This window comes from Adelges cooleyi, unplaced genomic scaffold (genome assembly GCF_023614345.1).
Source record: "Adelges cooleyi isolate 19-005CV unplaced genomic scaffold, UGA_ACOO_1.1 ACOO_flye_CR_arks_rails_tigmint_CR_PRNA_574, whole genome shotgun sequence".
NCBI lineage: Eukaryota > Metazoa > Arthropoda > Insecta > Hemiptera > Adelgidae > Adelges > Adelges cooleyi.
In genome coordinates, this window is record NW_026096268.1 from 12,514,303 (window position 1) to 12,537,542 (window position 23,240).

The following is a 23,240-nucleotide window of genomic DNA, read 5'->3' on the forward strand; positions in this document are numbered from 1 at the left end:
ATTTGAAAATTAACGAACTGGGCTATTTCTCTAATAAGCATCACATTAGATCAGTTAAAAACTAGCACAGTTCAAACCAAAACAGTATAGATCAACACAATCTAAATCTAAAAGATCATAAACAGGTACAGTAAAAAGTAAGGTAAGAAGAGTAAGACAATTATTAAACCTGAAAGTAATTTAAGTCGATACAACGTTTCGATGCGAATTTGTGTGTATTAAGAAATTAGCACGGTAAAAAGACTAGTTAAGGAGAATATTGCAGCAGAAAATTAGACCGTTGAAGCTGTGTACATTAAAACCAACCACAGTATTAACCAGTACAGTCCAAACTAAATACAGACAACGCTTCGATGTGAATCTGTAGATACTAGTCCCAACTTTGGTAATTTCTTACTGTGATGGTTTATACAGTGCTTGGTTTGTACTATACTGGTTTAAACTTTACTACTTTGGACTGTACTGGTTTACACCGTGCTTGGATTATTCTCTTCTGGTTTAAACTGTACTGATTTTTTTAAAGTTAATATTGTTATATTATTATGTTACATGATAGCTAAATGTGTTCCAAATACCTACCAGCAAGCCTGCAGGTGAAGTCTCTTCGAGAGTTTTTGGTCGCCTTCGGTGGAACGCTCAGGATCTTTTTCTGGAACAGCTTGAAGGTAATGTTTTAAGTAGTTAGAAAAATGAATTGCTTTAACGTAAAATATAACTGCGACACACTGCGTATTGTTCGATGAAAATATTATAATATACTAAATAAGAACAAATTTTTTACACACTGCTTGTTATTAAATAAACATAGAAACGATTTGATACATAAAAACGCACATGGAACATTGGCCAGCAAAAGTTTGCAAATCGTGTCCTTTATTTTATATTTAAACTAGAGTGAATTATTTTAACTAATTCGATGGAGTAATTGTAATGATGAAGTAACTCGCCCAGTGTACACAATGTATTGTTGTAGAGAGATAGATGGAGCTAGAGAATGTCTCTTTTGCCCCGTTGTCAAAAAAACAACAACAATTTCTAACGTCCAATCTTCGACTCATTGTACAAACATATTCAAAATCTCATAAAAAACCCCCCGTTAATAACGCAGCGCATATATAATTCTAAAGGTTAGATAAAAAATATCCTGTTCCAAATAAGAGTATTTCCTTTGGAATATTTGCAAAAATCAGTAACCTAACCGTATAGTTTTTAAAGTCATTAAAGTAACCCTTATTTCATTAATTTTCCCTTTTTCATATTATATTTTTATCAATCGCTCTCTCAAACTTTGTATAACTTTTAAATAAAATATATCTTCCTAAAACTGAACTTTTCCAAAAGAACACAGCATGAACCCCGTTGTTTTTTGAAACGAACACCTGTTATATTGCTTAATGGGATTAAAAACGGACGGTTTTGAGGAGTTTTAAAAAAATTGTGAGACTTTGGCAGGTCAAATTTAAATTCTGTAAAAAAAAACAAGAATTTGTTAGCTAAGAAATTAAGAATTTGTAAGCTAAAAAATGTGTTAAATGGAGTATGTAATTTCAATTGTTTTGCCTATTTAGCAAATTATTAATTTAGTTTTGGCCTAATAGTCATCATGACATCATAAAATTACAAGTCACACAGTATACTTATTTTTATGAACATGGCTCACCAACAAAAGACCAAGCAAAATATGATCAATAAAAATAATTTATTAAATTAAATTATACAACTCGTTTCTGGATTTGTTTTCTTAATGCAAAATTAGTTTCAAGTTTAAATAGTTTAATTATTTTGGATAATAATATAGTAACAGCGCAGTCAATCTGATTCATACTTATTTAATATGTGTATCGTCGCCCTAGGGGAAAACACTCTTGTAATCAATCGAGGTAAGGTCGATTTGCAATAATCAAAACGGTTATTTTCGTTACAAGTATAAAATATTTGTATTATATACAAGTGCTACATTATAATATTAATATATTTCATGTTATGTAACGTGTACCGCACGCGCAACAAACATTCCAGACCATGCCTATTAATTAGATGCATAATATAATGTGGACACGGGTGTCGCATGTGTGTTGTAAAGCTTATAATCGTTGCAATCAATAAAGGCAAGTATCGTTCTCTCCTCAGTAAATAATCTCCTTAATCTACTTAACAACCTCCAAGGTAAGTATGATACACTGGCCAATCGCTCGATCAATGTTTATGTCCATATAGTAATAGTATATATTATAGAATACAGTAATTATAGTTTTTGGTACGTCTATAGAACTCATTTGTATAATCACAGTAAAATATGAATATAAATACTCAATTGTTAAATTAAACAAAAACCACTCTTAAGAGTACCGCACACTCACCTGGACTGTCTCAAAGTACTGAAATAATAATAGCAACATAAATTTGTGACTTAAGACTGTGTTGCAATGTTCAATATACTACTCAAATTAGCAACATGTTATATAATTAAAACAAATCTACACACTAAATGTTTGTATGTAAATATTTGAAAAAAAATGTAAAAACAACTATTCAATGGTAAAATCCAATATTATTGTGTTGGTTATTTGAAATAGGTAGACTTTTTTAAAATTAAAGTAGGTATACAAAAACAGAAGTAAACACTGCCCTTCTACAGTGAACCACTGATCTTTCCTGAGAAATTGTCCATCCATAAGTGATACATCTAATACTATTTTAAAGTTAGGATACCTACTTTTGACTATTCAATTGTTTTTGGTTTTACAAGTTAAAACCTTTTTCAACTTAGTTTTAGAGTTATGATTATTTTACCTGCAGTCACAGAAATGTATCTATAAATTGAATATATTTAATCTTGGTATAGCTGTTGTATCCAATATTTTACGGTGGAATTAATGTACATTTGGAAGGAAAAAATTTAAGGGAGGACATTTTTAATACTAATTTGTCGTTTTCCATTCAAATCACCCGAGTGCCCGTTTACTGTTGGACTGTTTTTTTTTGTGTGCCACTGTGCTCGGTTTTAAGTAGCGGGACTCAAGATTTCTTCAAGGTAGATAGGTTATGTTGCGCACTGCGTAGGAGTGTGTACCCGCGTACCCGATGATCACGACAACACGGGTAATTGTTTTCTCGAGGAATTCGCATTTATTAAAATGCACATGATTTTTTTTCACACTTTCCTCGTGTCCTTGAACGGTGTCTATTTTTAACGTTGGCCGGTTTGTATTATTATTATTATACCGTCCGGCCGACTGGATTCAAGCGACTTGTGTGTGTATTATAAAATATAAAACGATATGCAGCCGAGCATAAAAAAATAAAAAAAGAAGAAAAATGTTAGAAATTCTCCGAGGTCCGTTACCCCAGGCCGTGTGTTGTTTACATGTTATACTCGTACCTACATGTGCTCGAGGAATAGTGGAAAAATTGCAATTTACCAAGACGTTCCCTTGCCGTTGGGTATGTTCTTTTGTTACCATAACAGTCGACCAATGATTTTCGTTAGGTTACCGTTGAATAGCCCACTTGAAATTTAACCGAAACGAATTAGATTGTCATTTTTTATTCATACTATTAGAATGGCAACTTAAAGTTGATTGTCTTGTCAACACAATTACATGATGAGCCACAGCGATTTTTCACCATTCTGACTTTGAAATTGTTCGTTAAAAGAGTTTTCAAGTCGATTCTGTTTGGAGGTTTTTCTTTATCGGTTAAATATTTTCGAAAAAGGTGACAGTGCTTACGTAAGTGTTGCAACGACTCAAATTATACTTTTTGAAAATTACCATGAAAACTATCTCGTCTGTAAGCTCGGCTATGTCATTATTGTCATGTCAACCAATTAAGTCAATGCCATGTCGTTTAGGTGTTAAATTGGTTATTAATTGAACTTTTGTCGGCTATACTAATATAATTATGAGAATTTTGAATGTTTTCCCCGATTGTAAAATACCCAAGAACAATCGTTTAACAAATGCCTCAACTGATAACTAAAAATGGCTGTAAAACTATTAGGTATATAGTAGAAATTAGTGTTACTTTAACAATATAAAACACTAAGTGTATGTTTTACCGTCGTTTCGTTTTTTACTCGTTAAATAAAAAAGCTGTTGGTCATTTGAACTCATTAGGTTAATGTGTTTAAAAAAAAAATCCTTGAAAACTAATATTGTCAATTAAAAACGTAAAACAAAAAAATATTGTGATAGTTTTTATTTCATTCGACACTCTTTTTCCTATGAGTCTTCAACCTTCATTGTTTTCTTACATAAAGCAGAAAAGAGTTTTTTACTTTTTTATTAAAAAAAAAAATATATGTATATATATGTAAGATACATGTACACTTATATGTATAATTATTTATTATAATTCAAGTACAACCACTGAAACCAAATTTTAACTGATATTTTGTTTTAATTTATTTTTATAACCAATGATCTAATGGGTAAATTTTTTTTTTAGCTTAAAAAAATAGTTTCATTAGGTATATATTAGTATTTATTAGTATATACACTACTTTAATTTTTACATATTGTCACAAATTAAAAAAAAAAATTGTTAGTTGTATGTATAGTTTTAAAATGTTGTTTTATACATAGTAGATGACCTTGTGGAACCATCAGTATAACTATTAATTACACTATGGAAGTAGCTGAATTTATTTGAAAGTCAAATGGTATAGTTACTGTTGTTGTAAGAACAATTACTTAATGTCTGTAATCTAAAGAAGAATATAATATTACGAAAACATGGTTATCGTTATAATAGTGTACAGTATTATAAAATGTATGTCGTGGAATAAAATACATAAGTTTTGATTCATATATGTTATGGACGACTCTAAGAGATACTGTATTCACAGAAGATATGAAATAAACAATATTTTTTTACAAAATGCGGTTGTGACTTGAAAACACAAATCAAGTGATGTACGGCGACGTAACACAGCATAATAATGTTAAGCTGTGTCCAAATTTGATGCGAACGTTTTGTAATAATAATTGCTCTTTGTAAAGGGCACCGAACCGACTGCCACCCACTAATCAAACGGTTTGCGCAGACAGATTTGCAAATACCGTGTAATCCGAATAGCAGCTTGTACCTATATCAGATGGTACATTATATTATGTTTTTGGATTTGCGGTAATACTACATCACCGGCCACGATATTTATCGTCCTTTAAGGAACGTTAATCGGCTTACAAAAACAAATTATATAACAATAATATACGTCCAGCGGTCACTATTGGAGCGAAGGTGTTGACGGTGTTTGCATTTTTTTTATTTTGTTTTTAACGATTTTGCCGACGTTTATTTTCCGTTGTCGCGTTAACATTTAATTAAATCATGTCCGAAAACCTGAAATTAATAATTACCAAACAATAAACGTGTGTGGCACATGCCAACCGGTCGCGTATGGTTTGCCAAAAAATTGTAAATTTGAGGTTATACAAAAAGAGAGATCAAATAAATTGCGCACGTTTTCGACAAACGATTTTTTGAAATCACTAAATTACATTCCTAAGTATATCCGTGTATTTTCGAGTATTTTTTTAAAACTTATTTAAACTTTAGTTTGTTCTCATCAAGAGGCGTAGTAGATATAACACCGAATATTTATAAGAAAAGCACTATGTGATAAAAGCAAACTTATACTTTGAGTTATTATTTCAATATGTTAACAGTTTCACACAATCTACTTTTTCTGATGTGTAATTTCAATACAACCGACTGTTCGTCCCCCAGCAATCCTAATATATACAGAGTGATTCATTAAAGACAAAACACTCATTTTAACCTAAAAAAAATTGCAAATTTGTAGTTTTTATTTTCGAATACATTTTTCTTTATGTTATTTTACAATATTATAAAATCGCTATTAATATTTTACTTTTTTTAGCAATTTGCTCAAAATGTTGAGTGGTTGATAACCAGTTTTGGATAGTTAATTATAAAAGTTATTTAAGTTTAAAATATTGAGGACGGGCGGAAGCGTAGAGTGTAGAATTATTTTTATCTGTGAGCATTACTCAACAGCACTACCAGTCCCATCATCAACTTTAAACTTAAATAACTTCAAAAGTAATTATCTAAAACCGATTATCGACCAGTCAACATTTTTAGCAAATTAATCTTAACATAAAAAGTTAGTTAACTATAAATAGATAAATACCATTAAGTTTCAAAAGTTGATAGAGCTCTAGAGAAAAAAAAAGAGATACAAATTTGAATATTGCTTTATATTGTAAAATAACTAGCGTCTCGAAAAAAAATGCTATAAAATTTAAATTATTAAAAAAAAATATTTAGTGTCTTATCCTTAATTAACTACCCTGTATGTGTATATATTAGTGATGTAATTTTCCTAACAATATCAGCTATGCGTATAACATAACGCAGTTTATGAGTCAATTTAAACGATAGTCGCCTAAAAAGCTGAACATTTTTAATACTAATTCTTATTAAAGGTTTTCAAAAAAATAAAATTAATCAATCCTCCGGTCTAGTGAACTTGTGACGACCGACAGTGATTGCAGATGTTTTTTTATGAAGATATTATTAGATATTTTTTTATGGTCCGTGCTACTGTGGACTGTATGTAGACCGCTCGTCTGCGGTTGTCGATGCTAAAACAATGGATTCGGTTAACCAGCCATTGCCGGTAGGTAAACCGTTAAGGTATATCCATTGTGTTTAACACGGACAAATACTAGCCGTTGCCGATTGTCCATAAACGATTGAAACGTCACGTCGAGTGAATCTTGCAAGACAAACCGACAGCTGCTGACACGTCGTCTGTGCACGACTTGTTCCAACCATATTGTTAATATATGCGTATAAGCTGTAAAAGGTACAAGCTAAAAACCCAACTTTATGATACACGATAATATTGTATTATTAGGTTGATAATACAGCGTGGTACAATATGCTTCCAATGGCATTGTCGTCGATGTCACTGCAGCGTTTTTTTTTTTTGGACGCCCACCACTGTGAACATTTTACAAGTTCAAGAACACCGTGGGCTATATGAGAAATCGCCAAGGTGACATTCCAAGATATCGTTGGCCCGAATTTTTGTAACGGTATAATATTCATATGTAAAATATTAACACTGCCGGGACAAATGCGCCCAAACACTTTATCGGATTAAGAACGTGGTCCGGCAGAGTACAGGGTCGGATAGGAATCGCAAAGCAGCCCGGGAAACTATACATACGTCTGCGGTCCCATAGGTCAATGTGTAAGAAAACATAATTGAGGGCCTTAAACATAGCCCCCCCCTTCCTTATTCATATTTACAAGATATCAAATTTAATAAGTTTCTTAGTTTTTTCAGTTTTTTTATGTATATTTTTTATTTTAATACAATTAGTTTAATCTTGGTTATTGTATTTTCAAACATTTCCAACAATAGTGTCTTCTAACGACAGTTTACAATTGTTGGTATGTAAAGAGTGTGTCATATGATAATTATAAGGTATATAATAGTCGGCAGCCCCCTGACTATTTGTCACATTGATTTTATAATATTTTTTAATTTATTTTTGGTATCAATGGTGTATGTCTAATATAGGTATGACATTAGGTAGAACCACCCGATTGTTTTAAAATTAATACTTACATCCTAATTCGGTAACTGCGTCGATTCCAGCTTTGCTTACTATACACTATACTGGTTTATGCTGCATTTGGTTTCAAAAATAAATGTTGGTTTATTGTTCGAAAAATGGGTCTTTCACCCAAACGTTAAAACCATTTTTATTTTCACGTTTAAGACTGTAGATTAGTTTACGGACAAAATTCAACGAATTCAATAACTACCCACCAAAATTGTACATTGAAATAATTTTATAATGACTAATGTGTAGATAATATTAGTGTCGTGCAGAAAACAAGTACTAAATTATGTAAAATATTCGACGCAGTATTTTAGTCTTCCGCCTTCCTTATTACACTATAGGTAAAAACCAAAATTGTAAATTATATTTTGTTAGTCACACAGACAAAGGCATTTAACACTTTTGCGTTTAATATAGTCAACAAGTTTCCATTTCTTCCTTAAATCTTTCTAATGCCTTACTATTTGTTTAAGTCATATTGAAGCCTTGGACCTATTGTATTTTGTGTGTAATAGCCAATAAGCGGATATTACACACCGAAAACTGATAATATGAGTAGGTAAATGATAAGTATTGTGAGTATAAAAGACAAAGGCTATAGGAAATCGATTAATTCAATCGAATGACGTTTTTCTTGAAAAAAAGAAACGCTAGCCTATATTTGAAAATATAGCAATAGTATCTATGTATGTCTTGTTGCATTGTTATTCTTTTTTTTTTCATGATATCATCACTATTCACGCTGTCACGTGCAAGTCGTTTGCGGGTATCATTTTTGTTCGCGGGTTCAATTACACATATAATAATATTTTATGGCATACCTGACCTTTGAGGTTGAATGTTAGCAAATAATAAATTAAAAGTCGCAAACCGCAAGTATCATTGCCACGTATTACACCGGCAGAGGTTAAGGACCTCAAAAATGACAACGACTTATCGTTTTATCTGTTTCGGCGGATTAAGCACTAGCCATTTGCAATTATTTACCATTAGGTTACTCATACAACGGTTGAGCCACCACCACCCCCTCTCAAAAAAAAAAAAAAACCGGCCATTTTTCAAGCTTAGAAAAGTAACAAAAGGTATCACAATCTGATAAATTTATACTGCAGATAAATATTTAAACATTTAATCTTGTTTTTGCAATTTTTTTTGTCGGTGAAAAATTGAACATTTTTAGCCCGACAGTGCAATCCAGACGGCTTCAGCGGTTAGGGTGTGAGACTAAAGCGTCATAGGTATAATATATTATAACAATAGTTTTGAACAAATCATAATATATTTTTTCACATTTGCGTTCGCTCGTATCATACTTAAGCACGTGCGCGGTTGCATCATAGACATTTCTTAAAGTTCTCGATCCACTGCTCACAGTGCAGTCTTTGACAAGCACACCTGTGCTGACCTGACGCTGTTTTATGAAATTATACAAGTGCCATAATTATTATTATTATTATTAGTACCTGCGATTATAATTAATACCCTCATTAATAATAATTGTCTTTGACGGAAACCGTTGCACGATGCCAGTTCGTATAATCGTTGAAAAACATAATTTTTTACACACAAACACATTCTGCTGATTATGTAACGATATAGCTAGTTAATTGTTAAGACATCAGGTTTGCATTATATGATCTTATGGGATGAGGTGGGGGATAAGGAATACGCAGACGTCTTTCTTTCTCTTTTGTTGTTTTATTAGACGTACATGTAAGTATTTGCATAAGTATGAGCAGTAAAATTTTTTGTGCAATAAATGCTTTTTATAAATGCTTATATTACCTATCAAGGTGTGTAAGAAAATGGCAAATAAAAACGGATAAAAATGGACGCGCGTGCACTCGGATCGTGGGGAATTTTATTTTTGATAAAAATTTGATCGCTGTTCAGACTCCCACACGATAAAACTACTATTAGTTCTCCATTGTAAAAAAACATCAGGATATGTTAACTCATACATATTCAACAGTTAGCGTGTATACAACACCTATATTCTGTTGCGATTATTATAAACCAAAGAATTGTATCGTTTGAATTATACGAGCAATAATATATATATCTTTTGAACATTTTTTATTGTATTTTTTTAAACAGTTAACACGTTTAAATTGCTTTTGTCACTTGACAGACTAATTAAAAAATCAATTCAATATGCAACCGAAACGAGAAAGTGATAAATGAATTATTAAAAAAAAATAGGTTATCTAGAAATTTTAATCCTTTTTTTTTTTAAGTTACATTTAGGCATACTTTTATCCAGTTAGGTTAGGTTAAGTTAGGTATTTTCCCAAGCTGTTTATAGAAACGTTTCGGGGTGTCTTATTATGCGGAGTCGGGTTGGATTATTCCCCAAGGTGCCCAAACGGGAGAAGCTAACCGAAACAAGAATATAATCTGTTGTGCTCCTTTGAAGAATTTCTGGTTTAAATGAGACCTGCAGGACGATCATTAGCTGTTATCCTCGAGACGTTTGTCATCCTTGAATCCTTGGGGATGTATGACTAGGACTTCTAATGCTAATAAAGTGTTATCATACACTGACGCCGGATACTTAGTCTAGGATCCATAGGGACATAAACTCGCCAAGTTTGTTTTAAGTACCGACACTTGCCGTGTGACAACGAGCAGTAAGTAGTAATGTATTTTTTGTAAATAATTTTTCTTTGTGTTCAGTCAATTCAAAAAAAAAAAAAAATCAAAAACCGACCGTGCGCACCACTCCCCGACGTACCTACATTCATATTATATGTAAATTATATATTATATTATGTTTATTACATCTTAAGAAGGATTATCACATAAATTACCGCGCCGTGTGTTTATAACAATGTGACTACTGGTTGCTGCGAAAGACATCAATTCAATTTTCACGTTTATTAATCACAAGTATAAACCAAAAAAAAAAAAAATGTGTAAAACAATTACTACTCGTAGGTAGGTGGTGCACAACAACAGCACAATAATATATTACAGGTTTTTATTAAACACTTCTGTGTTCGCGTCACAGATGAGGATAAAATTAATAATGACTATCGTTTGTTCGGTAAGACTATTTTTTTGAAATTCACGCTGAACCGGGTGGCCAATGGTATACAATTTTTTTGGTTCGCTTATACCTACCTGTACGTCTTATGTGGTGCCATCGAGGTCCGCGTACTGGACAGACCATACTTGGTCTTGAACGTGTCACGTCGACCCACCGCAGATGTAAAATAATATTACACTGCAAAAGCTTTTAACCAATGGCCGAAACAGCCGACGGTGTTTTTTTTTTTTATTATCACGTTCTTATAGACATCTGTTGCTCCCATTAAGTATTTGGAAATCTAACGCGCCTCTTTGATTCGAATATTGATGTCTTTAAGAACGTTTCACATACCTGTACTGCACTACTAATCGCTGCATAGATTATCACTCTAAAATTGAAAAAAAAAACCGCGTTGTGAAATTATTAATGTACCTAACTTTATTGACATATGGTGAGGTGCATCATGCATCGACATTTTCATTCCATATTATACATTTAATGTTTTTAAATACTTATGTGTGTGTGTATACTATACTGTTTTTCTTAAGAAAACCAAAAATAGAAACAACGCGTTACGTTAAAATTATTTTTCACAAATCAAAACCAACATCAGTACCGCATCAAAGCTAAAAAAACATGCGTTTACACGCCTCAATTATGGCGTCATTGGTCACCTTAATACAATAATAATAGTCGTTGGACGTTGTGTAATTAGAAGGCGGTGGCGGTCAATGTGTTTGAGGGCACGTGCGCGGACGACGAGGAAAAGGTGAAGCACGATGGTGTCATATTAATTGACAGGCGCCTATAAAAAAAAAAATAATAATATGGATATCGGATAAAACATACAATAATCATTTGTCACGATCATCCCACCACGTGGGCAAGGTGCCGTGTATGTAAATTAGAACTTGTCATCTGAAAAATTTGCTGCCGGCAATAGGTTTGGCCTAAATAGCTAAATTGAAACAGCATAATACACGTCTTGTGATCGTTTAGCATAAGCTATACATATAGGAGTACACCAACAGAATAATTAGTAAGAAAATATTTCCACAAGAGACAGATTTAAAGTTGAATTGAGAAAAATATGTTACTGTTTTAAATATACTCATTTAAAATTTTTATGGCGATATTATTTAGTTTATTAAAAAGTCTTGCTTGTATTCACCGCCTTTATTCAGGGGCGACATTTCAGTTTTTCATAGGGTGGGGCCAAATTTTTATCGGCCCACCGTTCATTTACAAATATAAATATTTTTTCCAAAACACTTAGACACAAAACAGTAATAACACAAATTGTATAAACCTACATACCTATTATACTTGGTAGTCAGTTCAGACGGTTCATTATTACTAAAGGTAGGAAGTTGCATAAAAAAACAGATAATTTACCGCCTTACGTATCGAAAATTTGACCAGCCCATAAAAATCAAGGGTGGGGCAAATGCCCCCGCCTGCCCCCCCCCCCAAATGACGCTACTGCATTTATTCACATTCGTCCTACTTGTTGTAAATAAATTTTATAAAAAACTAGAAATTAAAACTTATTATTGTTGTTTGTCAAATTGAATATTGTTAACCAACAATTTTTTTTCCAGAGTGACTTCGTTTTATGATATTTTCAACCGTGTTAAGTATGACTACGAGGAATGGTACTCGTTTTGTACAGATTGTAATATCAAAACATAATAAAGAACTTCGTTTCTAAATAGACACACGCAAGAAGACGTTCGGTAAAACCGGGCGAATATATTTTAACATATTATTTATCATGTGAAAACCGTCGAACGTCTATAAATTACGTTGGAATACATCGCGTTGGAATTCGGAGGCTGTTGTGGAGCAACGGTTTAATAACATGCGCATATACATACAGCTATTTATACATTTATAGTGGAAAAAAATGCGTCAGCATTAATAAATTGTACGGTTTGTCGCGAAGAGCAACGCAATCCGTACGGTGTCCCCGGCCACGGTCGCCGCACTCTCTCTACCCGCCGCATCATCGCGTGCCCGTGCACCAGACCCGGTAGTCGCGACGCGGTCGTGACTTGCGGCGGCGGCTGCGGCGCCAAACCGCGAAATTCCATCGCACGCGCCGTGCCACAACGCGGTCGCGCGCCGCGACTTTTTTAATCGTGTAATTAATACGATTGGCGGCCGTCGCGCGCGGTGGAAAAGTCCCGTCCCGCGGGCCGCGCCGTTCTCCTCAAGGTCTCGGTCCACCACTACTACTATTTACGCGCGTCCCGTTTGTTTCTTTTTGTTGGTGGTGTTGTTGTTGTTGTTGTTGTTGTGTGTGTTGTGTGTTGTGTGCGGTGTGTTGCAGTCGCCGTGTGTATTCATCGCGTGTATACATATACATTCTTGCCGTCCGACGGCCGGTAGTGTGCCGCGTACCGCTGTTGCTGCTGCTGCTGCTGACCAGTGTCGGCCGCGACGTCCGATCATGCGCAGACACCACGCCAACAACAGCTGCTGTAGCCGGCACGTCGAGACACCGTGAGCAAGAGATAATATGCGCACTGCGCTTTCAGCCGCAATCACCGCCGCCGTCGTCGTCGTCGCCGTTTTCCTTTGCCTATCGGTTAGTAAAAAAAAAAAAAACATCTTTTTTTATGAATGCAAAATTTTTTTTTAAAAACTAAGTTCTTTTTAAAAAAGAAAAATATATAACAAGAATATTAAACGATATCCTCGATAAGGTCTCAGTCAAGGTAAAAATATTAAGGGGAAAATGTCCAGAGAAATAATTCCCATACTTTTTAAGGGAAAAAATACACTTATTTCTAAACTAAAAATCGTGAAAATGTATCGTGTGATAGAATTGTACTATGTTCGGACTACCTTTAACACTGACCTGAGTAAAGACGAGTTAGCGATATCGCTTTTATCGTTTAGAATGATGTAAAATTGATTTTAAAAATGTTTAAAAATCGCTTTGAGGTAAAAAGTTTAAAAAATCATAGATGCCTTTTTTGTGGGTACTGTGTAAAAAAAAATATTAGCGAAATTCGAAATGCAAAAATCAAAAGGTGTACCTAACCCGGTTTTGGCGGGGAACATTCTAAATATATAATGAATAACGAATGATAGGGACACAAATAGATGCCAGGTATGTTAAACAGCCTTTAACATTATGGTTTAAATTTTTTTAAATGTATTAAATTGGTAATTGGTTTAAAAAAAAACTATCTATTTTAAAATACCTAACTTTAAAACATTTAAAATAAATAATGAATTCAAAAGTATTTTCGACCTAATCATATTATTTTGGCGTCCCGTTAATTTTTGTCGCACACACACTCAAAGTATGAAAATCTACTTACAAAATGTTGCAAATTTTGAATTTTTGAATTAATTGAGGCCACTGAGATGATCATTAATTTGTTAATAAATAATATTAAATGTTGATATTAATTTGAGACTATAACTATAGTGGTTTTTTTATAAAACCAAATGCTAATATATTGAGGAGAAACATACGAGATAGAATAATACTATTTTCAATTAACCAAACTTAAATTCATTTTTAATTAATATCAGCTTTTAAGTTAAGGGTAAATTAAATTCAACCTAATAGTATAAATCATTAATTTGCCCAGCCTTGTCACTACGTCCTTCGAAATTAAAATACCGGTTTCCTTTCTGTTGATTTATACTTTTCTTTCAATACCAAAATAAGTAGTACAACATCGTTTTTATACATAAAAAAATACATTTATGTACTAATACAATTTTTTACTTCAAACCTGGAAAAGCCAAAAAAAAAGTAGTTATTAAATACATATATTTAAATAAATGTAGTGGCCAGTATGTTTCTGTTAACTGAGAATAGATAATATATAGATTCAGTTTGAAATTAAAAGTATAATCAAAGTTAGACTTACTGAGATGATTTTCAATTAAAATTGTCTTAACCCTTCAGACTGACTTGTTTTGCGATTTTTATTTACAATAGAATTAATATTTATAGTTTAAAGATAGCAATTTTATTTTAACTGTAAAAATGAATTTTTTAAATTTACTGCATACTGAACAAAAGAGAGCGGTTTAAATTAAAAATATCAATTTAAAAATTCTAAAGATTGCACTGCAGTTGCATTACAAAGAAAGTAGGACCATAAAATCAATTTTATGGTCTATTTTATTGTTATACAAATTTAACTGCATTCATTTGGTCAGTATTCAATTTTTATAACAATCAATATTAATATGTGTTTTTTATATTAATATTGTATATTTTCAACAAAATTCGATTATTTTGAGCAAATACATTTGTAATGTTTGTTTTAATACAATTTTAGTTCAGCGAGGACAGAGTTTGTGTCAAACACAATTACAATACTATCATGAAACTGATGTAGAATTGCCAACTATTACAACAAATTATTATTTTTAAAATAATAATTTTAATTTAAATTTCTTTAGACTTCATCTCTTAATACTCGTTTAATAATACTATTTTTTTTATTATTAAAAGAATAAGCCAAACAGTTTTTAGTACCAACAGTTCAAACATTTAAAATAATTGTTTTCAAATGTAAAATAAGTCACACAAAACAGAAAAACATATTATATAATGTTTGTCAATACTCTTGTCTGTTCTGTATTTTTTCTTTTTGATACTTCCAACGTGCACAATTCCTTTTCATTTGTATACTTACATAATACAGTAGGTACTTAATTATAAAATGTATGTGTGTGTAAAGTCCTTAGCTCGCAACATATTGTTTATTGACTCCGGTATTGTGATTTTCATAAGTATAAGTATGCCCGAATCGACTGTTTAACGACCCAGTAAAGTATTTTATTTAGGTAGGATAATTGCAGTGCGCAATTATATGCGTTTGCCATATATAATATGTTAATGTTTATTTTGTGCGGAAACTTATAATTGCATGTTGTGCACGAGACGACCGAACCGCCCCCTCTTGGGAGAAAATGTTGTCTGTTAATTTATAACCGACAAAGATGATGTTGGCAAAACGTTATTATTATTATTTTAACATACAATTATTTTGGTCTTAAACCCTGTACATATATGATATACTGCGATCGCCTCGAGTCTCGTTACCATATAATATAATACTATATTGTTGTGGAACTAAATCCCACGATTCGACCCGGGACCTTGGTACATAAACGTTATATGAGTATTCATCATTACTTACATCTAATACCTAACCTATCCCTTAAAAATCACTGATTGTATAATATTATACAGACCCAGACAATTTGTATTTAAATAAATCAATTACAAATATATCAATTGTTAATGATTAATTGAAGCATTTGCGGTGTTTAATATTTGATTTTCTGACAGTAATATAATGATCAAAAACGTTTTGATAATGTTTAAACATATTGTGGCACTTATTATTGCTGCGTTTGGTTGCTCAACGCAATTTTTATTCTCAAAGTATAGCTTGTAATGTAAGCTTGTATAACTATTTATACTAGCTATTAAAATATATTATACTATTGTATTGCACATCTCACCAAAGTACAATAATATCCTTTCGGAGACTTTAACGCTCAACATCATACAATAATTATACCACAATTATATTATAATTGGAAATATTCCCTTAATATTTAAAAAACTATTTTAAATATCTAAACACTGTCTTAACAATTATTTCATTAATTTTGTTCTGTAGGAAAGATTCTTATTTATATTGATTTTAGAACAATATTATATGCTAATAATACAAAATCGTTATTTAGAGACTAGAGTAAATATTTTTAACGTCTAAACGATGATCGTTAAACTGTCATTATGAACTTCCTACCTAATAGTGTTATGGTACAAACGCTTAAGCCGAAATCATATTGCCTAAACGATTTCGTTGTAAATGTACAATTTGAAGATTAGATGATTGCGGGGATTAATAGGAGAGAGGGGAACAACCTGCGTTTTATTTGGGGTGACTTGTGCCGATAATAATGTTTTAAAATCGTTTTAAGGTATTTGTAAAGTAGAGCGAGAAGTCAGATAATGCGTTTGATAATTTATTGCATTTTCAAGGGAAAATTGTATCAGATTGGACGTGGGTAAATTAGTAGGATATATTTTTGTACGCTTATTTGAATGTAGCCAAAAATTGTGAGTGTAAAATTTTAATTGTAATTCCCAACTAATTAGATTAGTTGTTTATAATATTTTTCTATTTTTAACCCAACTCGTGTTTGGTATTTTGTTTGGTTTTAATCGTTTAAAAAATGAATTTGTATTGACCGAACGAAAGCAGTTTGAATTTTGATTAAACAAGACTATACAATTAATTTTATAGATATTCTTGTAAAGAGTAATACATATATCAACAAATGTTAATATTTCATTACAAATGAATGTATTTTATTACAGTGTTATATTATATTTTTACTCTACACATTCATATAGTCTATTAAACACTTGCGCGGAGGCCGTTCAAATAGTATTATAGACAATTATTTAATAACTTAATATACAGCGTGATCCAATACACTCAATATAGCTTTAAATATTTGCATTTATGACGTTTATTTTATTGTAAAAAAATATTAGTTTAAGTTATTTTACAATATTATAAAATAACTAAATATTAATTTATTTTTGTGTATTTTTCGGAGCTCTATTAATTTTAGAAACTTAAATTGTAACGTTAAAAAGAAATACGTTTCTATTTAAATTATAAAATGTCTCTAGAATTAATCAAATATGAATGAATATTTTTTTGAATACTACGAAATAACATTAAATAAAATGTCCAAAAAAAAAAATAAAAACTACAGAATTATAATTATTTCGAGAGAAAATTAGTGTATTACGGGGATCGCACTGTATATGTGTATGTTGTGCTTCGGGCAAGGTGGAAAAACTCAATACACTTATGTAACAATGGCCTTAGAACAATATACTAACAGAATATGAAGGAAAAAAAACACGGTAATCAGAGTTCGAAAATGTTGAAAATCCCAAAAGCGAGACGCTTAAAAGTACAATTTTGTGTGGTTAAAAGCGGATTTTGCCCAATTCCAATGTTATATCCATGTTATTACCTATGTATAATAAACGCGGTGTACGATTGAAAACGTTAATAATTTACATAACCAATACCAAGTGAAGCTGGCGTAGGCGTGCCGATATTTCTTGATTTATAGCTTTAATAATTTTATAGCTGATATAACACATATATTATAATTGTAATTGTAATATGTCAGTGCACTGCTGGCGGTTGGAAGTGTCAAACATTCGGCGACCGGTTGTTTATTTTATTTGATTATTATATCATTTTTCAAAATACACATACCTGGCGGGTCATCCGTGTGACCCGTGGCGGCTCGCTGTAATATAATTTAATATATGTAAATGTTATTTCGTTGTATACACAAGCTACCGGCGGCGGACGATTGCCAAACCGACGATGAATAATAATAATAATTGCGGCGATTTGTCCGGTTTGGCCATAATATGATGACCGCCCGAGAAAACCGTTGCAAATGGCGCACGCCGTTATGGTATAAATGCCGGGTCAAGTCACTTCAAAGAGCCCTAGGTCAGGTCGGCCGGATAGGTTTTCATCATATTATTCAATTTTAACTGTACATCTTCAAGCAACAAAGACACACCTGACATCTTCCAAGATAATCAAGTCCGTGAATTGTTTAAATACAAACTCGAATAATCATGAACGATTAAAATGTAATTAAATAAAAACGAAAACAGTTAACGCGTTTTTAATGAAAACCCAAAATAACAATTTCAGATCAAGTTTCTTTAAATGTAGTCGCCTGACTAAAACAAGCTAGTACATTGGGCATAGTGGGAACGGGGAGGTCACCAGGTCCACAGAAAATATTACATCTTAAAACCACTTTTAAATAAACGTTTCCATGCGAATCTGTGGTCTGATATGTAGCATTAGTTTTAAGTGTTACGGTTTTTAAGAATCCCGAGCCCTCCCGCGTATTGAGCTTGGACGATTTAAGTGTAATAAAATTTAAAAAAAAAATCACATTTTATCTGGTAATGCTAAAAAATAAGAGCATTTTTTTTTTCATAAGATCTACAGATGTTGTACTTCACTTGACCTTGTGACATTTTTCTATTATGTGGAATATTTTATACAATCGAATGCTTTTAATCAAAATAAATGAATGTACGAGTATAGTAATGTATATATAAATGTATTTTTTTTTTTAAATAATTTATACGAATAAAAAATAATCGCATTTACATATGTGCTTCGTTCATTAATTACAATATCCACTTGACCCTATACACAGTGGTTTTCAAACGACCGTGATGGACTTGTCGGAGAGAGGCCAGTCCGGCACTTGCTAAACGCTCCAGATTAATCAATATTGGAATTATTATTATTATTTATTATCAAGACAGTCGGTTCGCGACGTTCGGATCGAATTAGCGCGGGCGTGGACGTTTTATAGGTCAAAGAAAGTGTCGAAATTAGTTCAATACAATACATAGCATAACATACACGGTATGGGTATATATGTATACAATATGTACCCACTTGGTGCTAATATGTGAGCATTAGTCCGGTGGCCGGCACGTAGTCCGCCCATATAATTACAGCAACTACTAATAGCCGACAATGTCTACATAATAGACGTGCAACTAATAACTATTAAGTACATATAATAACTGTGAATGTGGTCTAGCACCTAATAATGATATTGGTTTTAATTGTCTGTTCAACGGTGGCGGATTAAGGCACAATGGAAAAAAGTCAGGAATTTTTCCAGTAGACCAACAGAGTTGCGCAAAGTTTGGTCAAACAACGAATAAATAGTTTTAAAAAATCCCGAATAACGTGTTAGGTGAAATAAGATACTTGATTGGACGATTGATTTAATTAACATGAATCGGATAAATTTGTAATTGAAAAAATATCAAATAATTTTATTGGAAACGACTTTTTATTAAAAATAAATACTCTTAAAAATTCCATAATAATAATTAATTAAAAAGTTATGCTACGAGTATTTATGAGAAATGGTAATTAATAGTATTCAAAATTCAAATAAATTGGATTGTCATTTTTGGAACAAAATGTATTTTCAACAGAATATAATATGAACCAAACCAATAAAAAAAACCAACCACCGAAGTAATATTTGCTATAACACGTTACGTTTATGTTTGGTAAAAATATTGTAATTTTTATTTTAAAACTCCCAGAAAATTGTGTTCAAAATTCAAATTATTCGAAAATTATTTTTAAAAAACTATTTTTTTTTATTGGAAAAAGATAAAAATGTTGTTTATTGTTTACACAATGTGAATAGGAAAATTGTGACCACCCTTTCAAGGAGTGGAGTTCCTAGTTAAACCAGAGTTTTGATCTATTCTAAGCCCCAATTTTTACATTATTTAATAGTACATTTTCTGAAGTTTTTGCATGTTGATTAATGCGGCCAATGCCTGCCGGTCATTGTCTGTAATTAAATCTTGTCTTTATAAATTACATTTACTCTCGAGTCTACGCTGTTGCACTTGTTACCGTTAAATAAAAACCGTGCACTGTTGGTAGATTTTTTTGAAAATATACCGTCTTAATTAACATGTACACGGTGTTGCTTGTTACGCCAAAATACCCACAACTGTGGATGCACTCACTTTCGTTTTGACGGTATAATTAATAATAATAATTATTATTATTGTTAATTACGGTGGTTATCTACAAAATACTTTATTGCAAAAATAATGCGAATGGCATAATCCTATTTTATTAGGTACTTACCTAAGTTTTGGCGTTAAATAACATACCGCACGTGCAACAGACTTTGGTTTACTTCCTTCTCGCTTCATTCTATCTAAATTCTTCCATTCTATTACAATATCTTATCTTATCTTATTACCTTTATTGCTTAATTTCCGTCTCTTCGCTTTGTACAGTTTGTCTCGAGTCCAAACCGTCTTCGTCCACTTTTGATGCAAACCTATATGTTTACATTTTTAGCCTTACTAGTTCTGTACTATTTTCCTTTCATCCTAAATGGCGAATTTCTGTTACGCCAAACTCTTTACTATACTTATTTTTTATCTCATATAACGGCACTTTATGTTTTGACACCTCTCCTCGTTGGCATTTGACGGTCTAACTCGATCGTCCTCGCTGGTTTACCATCTTGTAGTCGAGTCTCAAAAGTATCATACTATGCTCAAGCCACTATTACGTCTGACCTACACATATCGCCGTATCTGTGTTTGTAGTATTCCAATTTGGCACCCAGTACCCACCATTCATTTCCAATCACTCGAGCTTTTGAAAGTTATTTTCCTACATTGTTTTCTGCAATGTGATTAAATTTTCTTTCTGATACGGTGGTTCAAATCGTCTTCCAAACAATTTATTTAATTTTGCAATTTAACAATTTTACGTTTAACATAATATTCCGTATCTATAGCGTTTTATTAGCGCTTGGCTTTTTTCTTTTAACTGGTATTATTATTATTACATATTAACCTAACCTAACCTACCTGATGATTGAAAAAAATTAGTTGTAATATTTTGTTGAATCACAACTTATTCTAATCACCTTATTTGAATACCATTAAAAAGATTATCATTTTTTTTTTTTTCAATGAATACATCATTGAAATAGTTTCAGTTTTTTACTCGTTTATTAACTAAATTTTGTCGAACTCTGACTGTAATATTTATAAAATGTCGTTTGGCGTTAATTTTTGTCACAGGTGCCGTTCAGTGAGAGTCGCCCTTGGCCCACCTCGTCGACGGACAATCCGGAACCGTCCACGGCGGCGTACGCGGATTACGGCGATCCGTCCCCGGCGGACGAGACGGAGGAGCCGTCCACGTATCAGGACCAGCAATCAGAGTGGATGTACGACGAGCCCGAAAAAGTGTACGGCGAACCTGAAAAAGTGTACGGCGAGCCTGAAAAAGTGTACGGCGAACCGGAAAAAGTGTACGGCGAACCGGAAAAAGTGTACGGCGAACCTGAAAAAGTGTACGGCGAACCGGAAAAAGTGTACGGGAAACCGGAAAAGAATTACGAGGTGGACGAGGCGGACAGCGTGCTGAGCGACGGCCGCGTGCATGGCGAACAGCCGACGACCGCCGCGGGGTCGTCCGCCGAGACGAAAAAGAGCGGCTACGTTGTGGACGGCAAACATTACCGCAAGTACCGCGTGGAGGAGGAGACGCCGGACGGGTTCATAGTGGGCGAGTACGGCGTGGTCAACCACAACGACGGCATCACCAGGGGCGTCCGGTACACGGCCGACAGCAGCATTAACCCGAGGGTCATCTACGACGCCCTGGCCAAGTTTTTAACGCTCTAGCGATAATAATGGCCAGCTTTGTCCGGCCGGGACTGAATCGATAAGCAAAAATCATTGGTTTTTTTTTTTATTTACATGAAATTTTCTAGTCAGACACTATTCCAATCGTCGTACACAACCGTTAAAAGTAATTATTATGTATTTTTTATTATGGCTATTACTATTTGTATTATTACACAGCCCTTTTATTGCCAGCCATCAAGTGCCATTCTATATTAATTATTATACATTGAAAAATATTTTTCCAAAACGTTAGTCAACGCGTTTACGCGCAATATTATTATAAATATATATATACCGTAGAAATGACAAAACGATATTCTACTATTGTAACAATATGTATAAATTACATTACATTGATCGATTATTCAAATTATTAACAGACATTTTAACTGTAAATTTAATTTTAAAAAAATGCATCAACACTCAAGTTGTACTAATATGTATATTAAAGGTGCATTATGATTTATAATTTGCGTTTTGCTCTCCTTGTAAAATATGTATACATGATTAATTGATTGTCACCACTTCACAGGCAAAATGAAAACAAACAACAAAAAATATTACAAAAATGTTAAAATATCATGTTCAAACGGCTCCTGTAAGTTTTTTTTTTTATTAAATTGATTTGGTCGCGAAAAAAAATGTATTCTACTTGGAAATATAAAACAAGTACAGCAATAATTATTTAAATCGATATTCGTGCCTTGGGTCAATGAGAGGGTCAATGTCACATTTTCCCCCAAAAAAAAAGTCCTTAAAAAATAAATAAATAAACATGAAAGATGGTAAGAAACTCGCAAACGGCATTCCAAATGGCATCTGCAAACAAAATTAACAGTAAAGCTAATTTATCAAAAGTTATAAAAATAAGTATTGGCCCTTCTTGTACCAAATATAAATTTTTTTGTTTGTAAGTAAAAATATGAACTGAAGTATAATATATTATATATTTTTTTGATATGTTTATACAATTATTTTTATATTTCTCCTCTTTAATTTCTTTTTCATACTAAATGATATATATATATATTAACGGTACCGTCGTTCTACCGTGAAAGTACGTTCGCCTACATCATGTATACTAGACCATATAATATAATTATAATCTTTTTTTTATATTTTGTATTCGAATATAATTGTACGAATTAAATATATATATATTTTTTATCAAAAATAATTGTAACATATTATACATGTAAAATAATATACAATTACTATAATAATATTGTACGCCGATTGTGTGTTGTATCCAGTACCTAAGACCTGACCTAATACTGTATAG

The 23,240-nt window shown here is 32.4% G+C and overlaps 1 protein-coding gene across 2 annotated transcripts; it reads left to right on the top strand.

Annotated features, from left to right (window-relative positions):
- Positions 1-12,811: 12,811 nt before the first annotated feature.
- LOC126842910 (uncharacterized) lies at positions 12,812-22,427 on the top strand. Of its 2 annotated transcripts, XM_050580134.1 has the most exons (3): positions 12,812-13,228; positions 21,347-21,527; positions 21,570-22,427. In XM_050580134.1, exons 1-3 carry the CDS (start codon positions 13,160-13,162, stop codon positions 21,953-21,955), a joined length of 636 nt encoding a protein of 211 aa, XP_050436091.1. In that variant the 5' UTR covers positions 12,812-13,159; the 3' UTR covers positions 21,956-22,427. The 2 variants fall into 2 exon arrangements, with proteins under 2 accessions (XP_050436091.1, XP_050436090.1); XM_050580133.1 differs by having other exon boundaries at positions 12,818-13,228; positions 21,347-22,427.
- Positions 22,428-23,240: the final 813 nt, after the last annotated feature.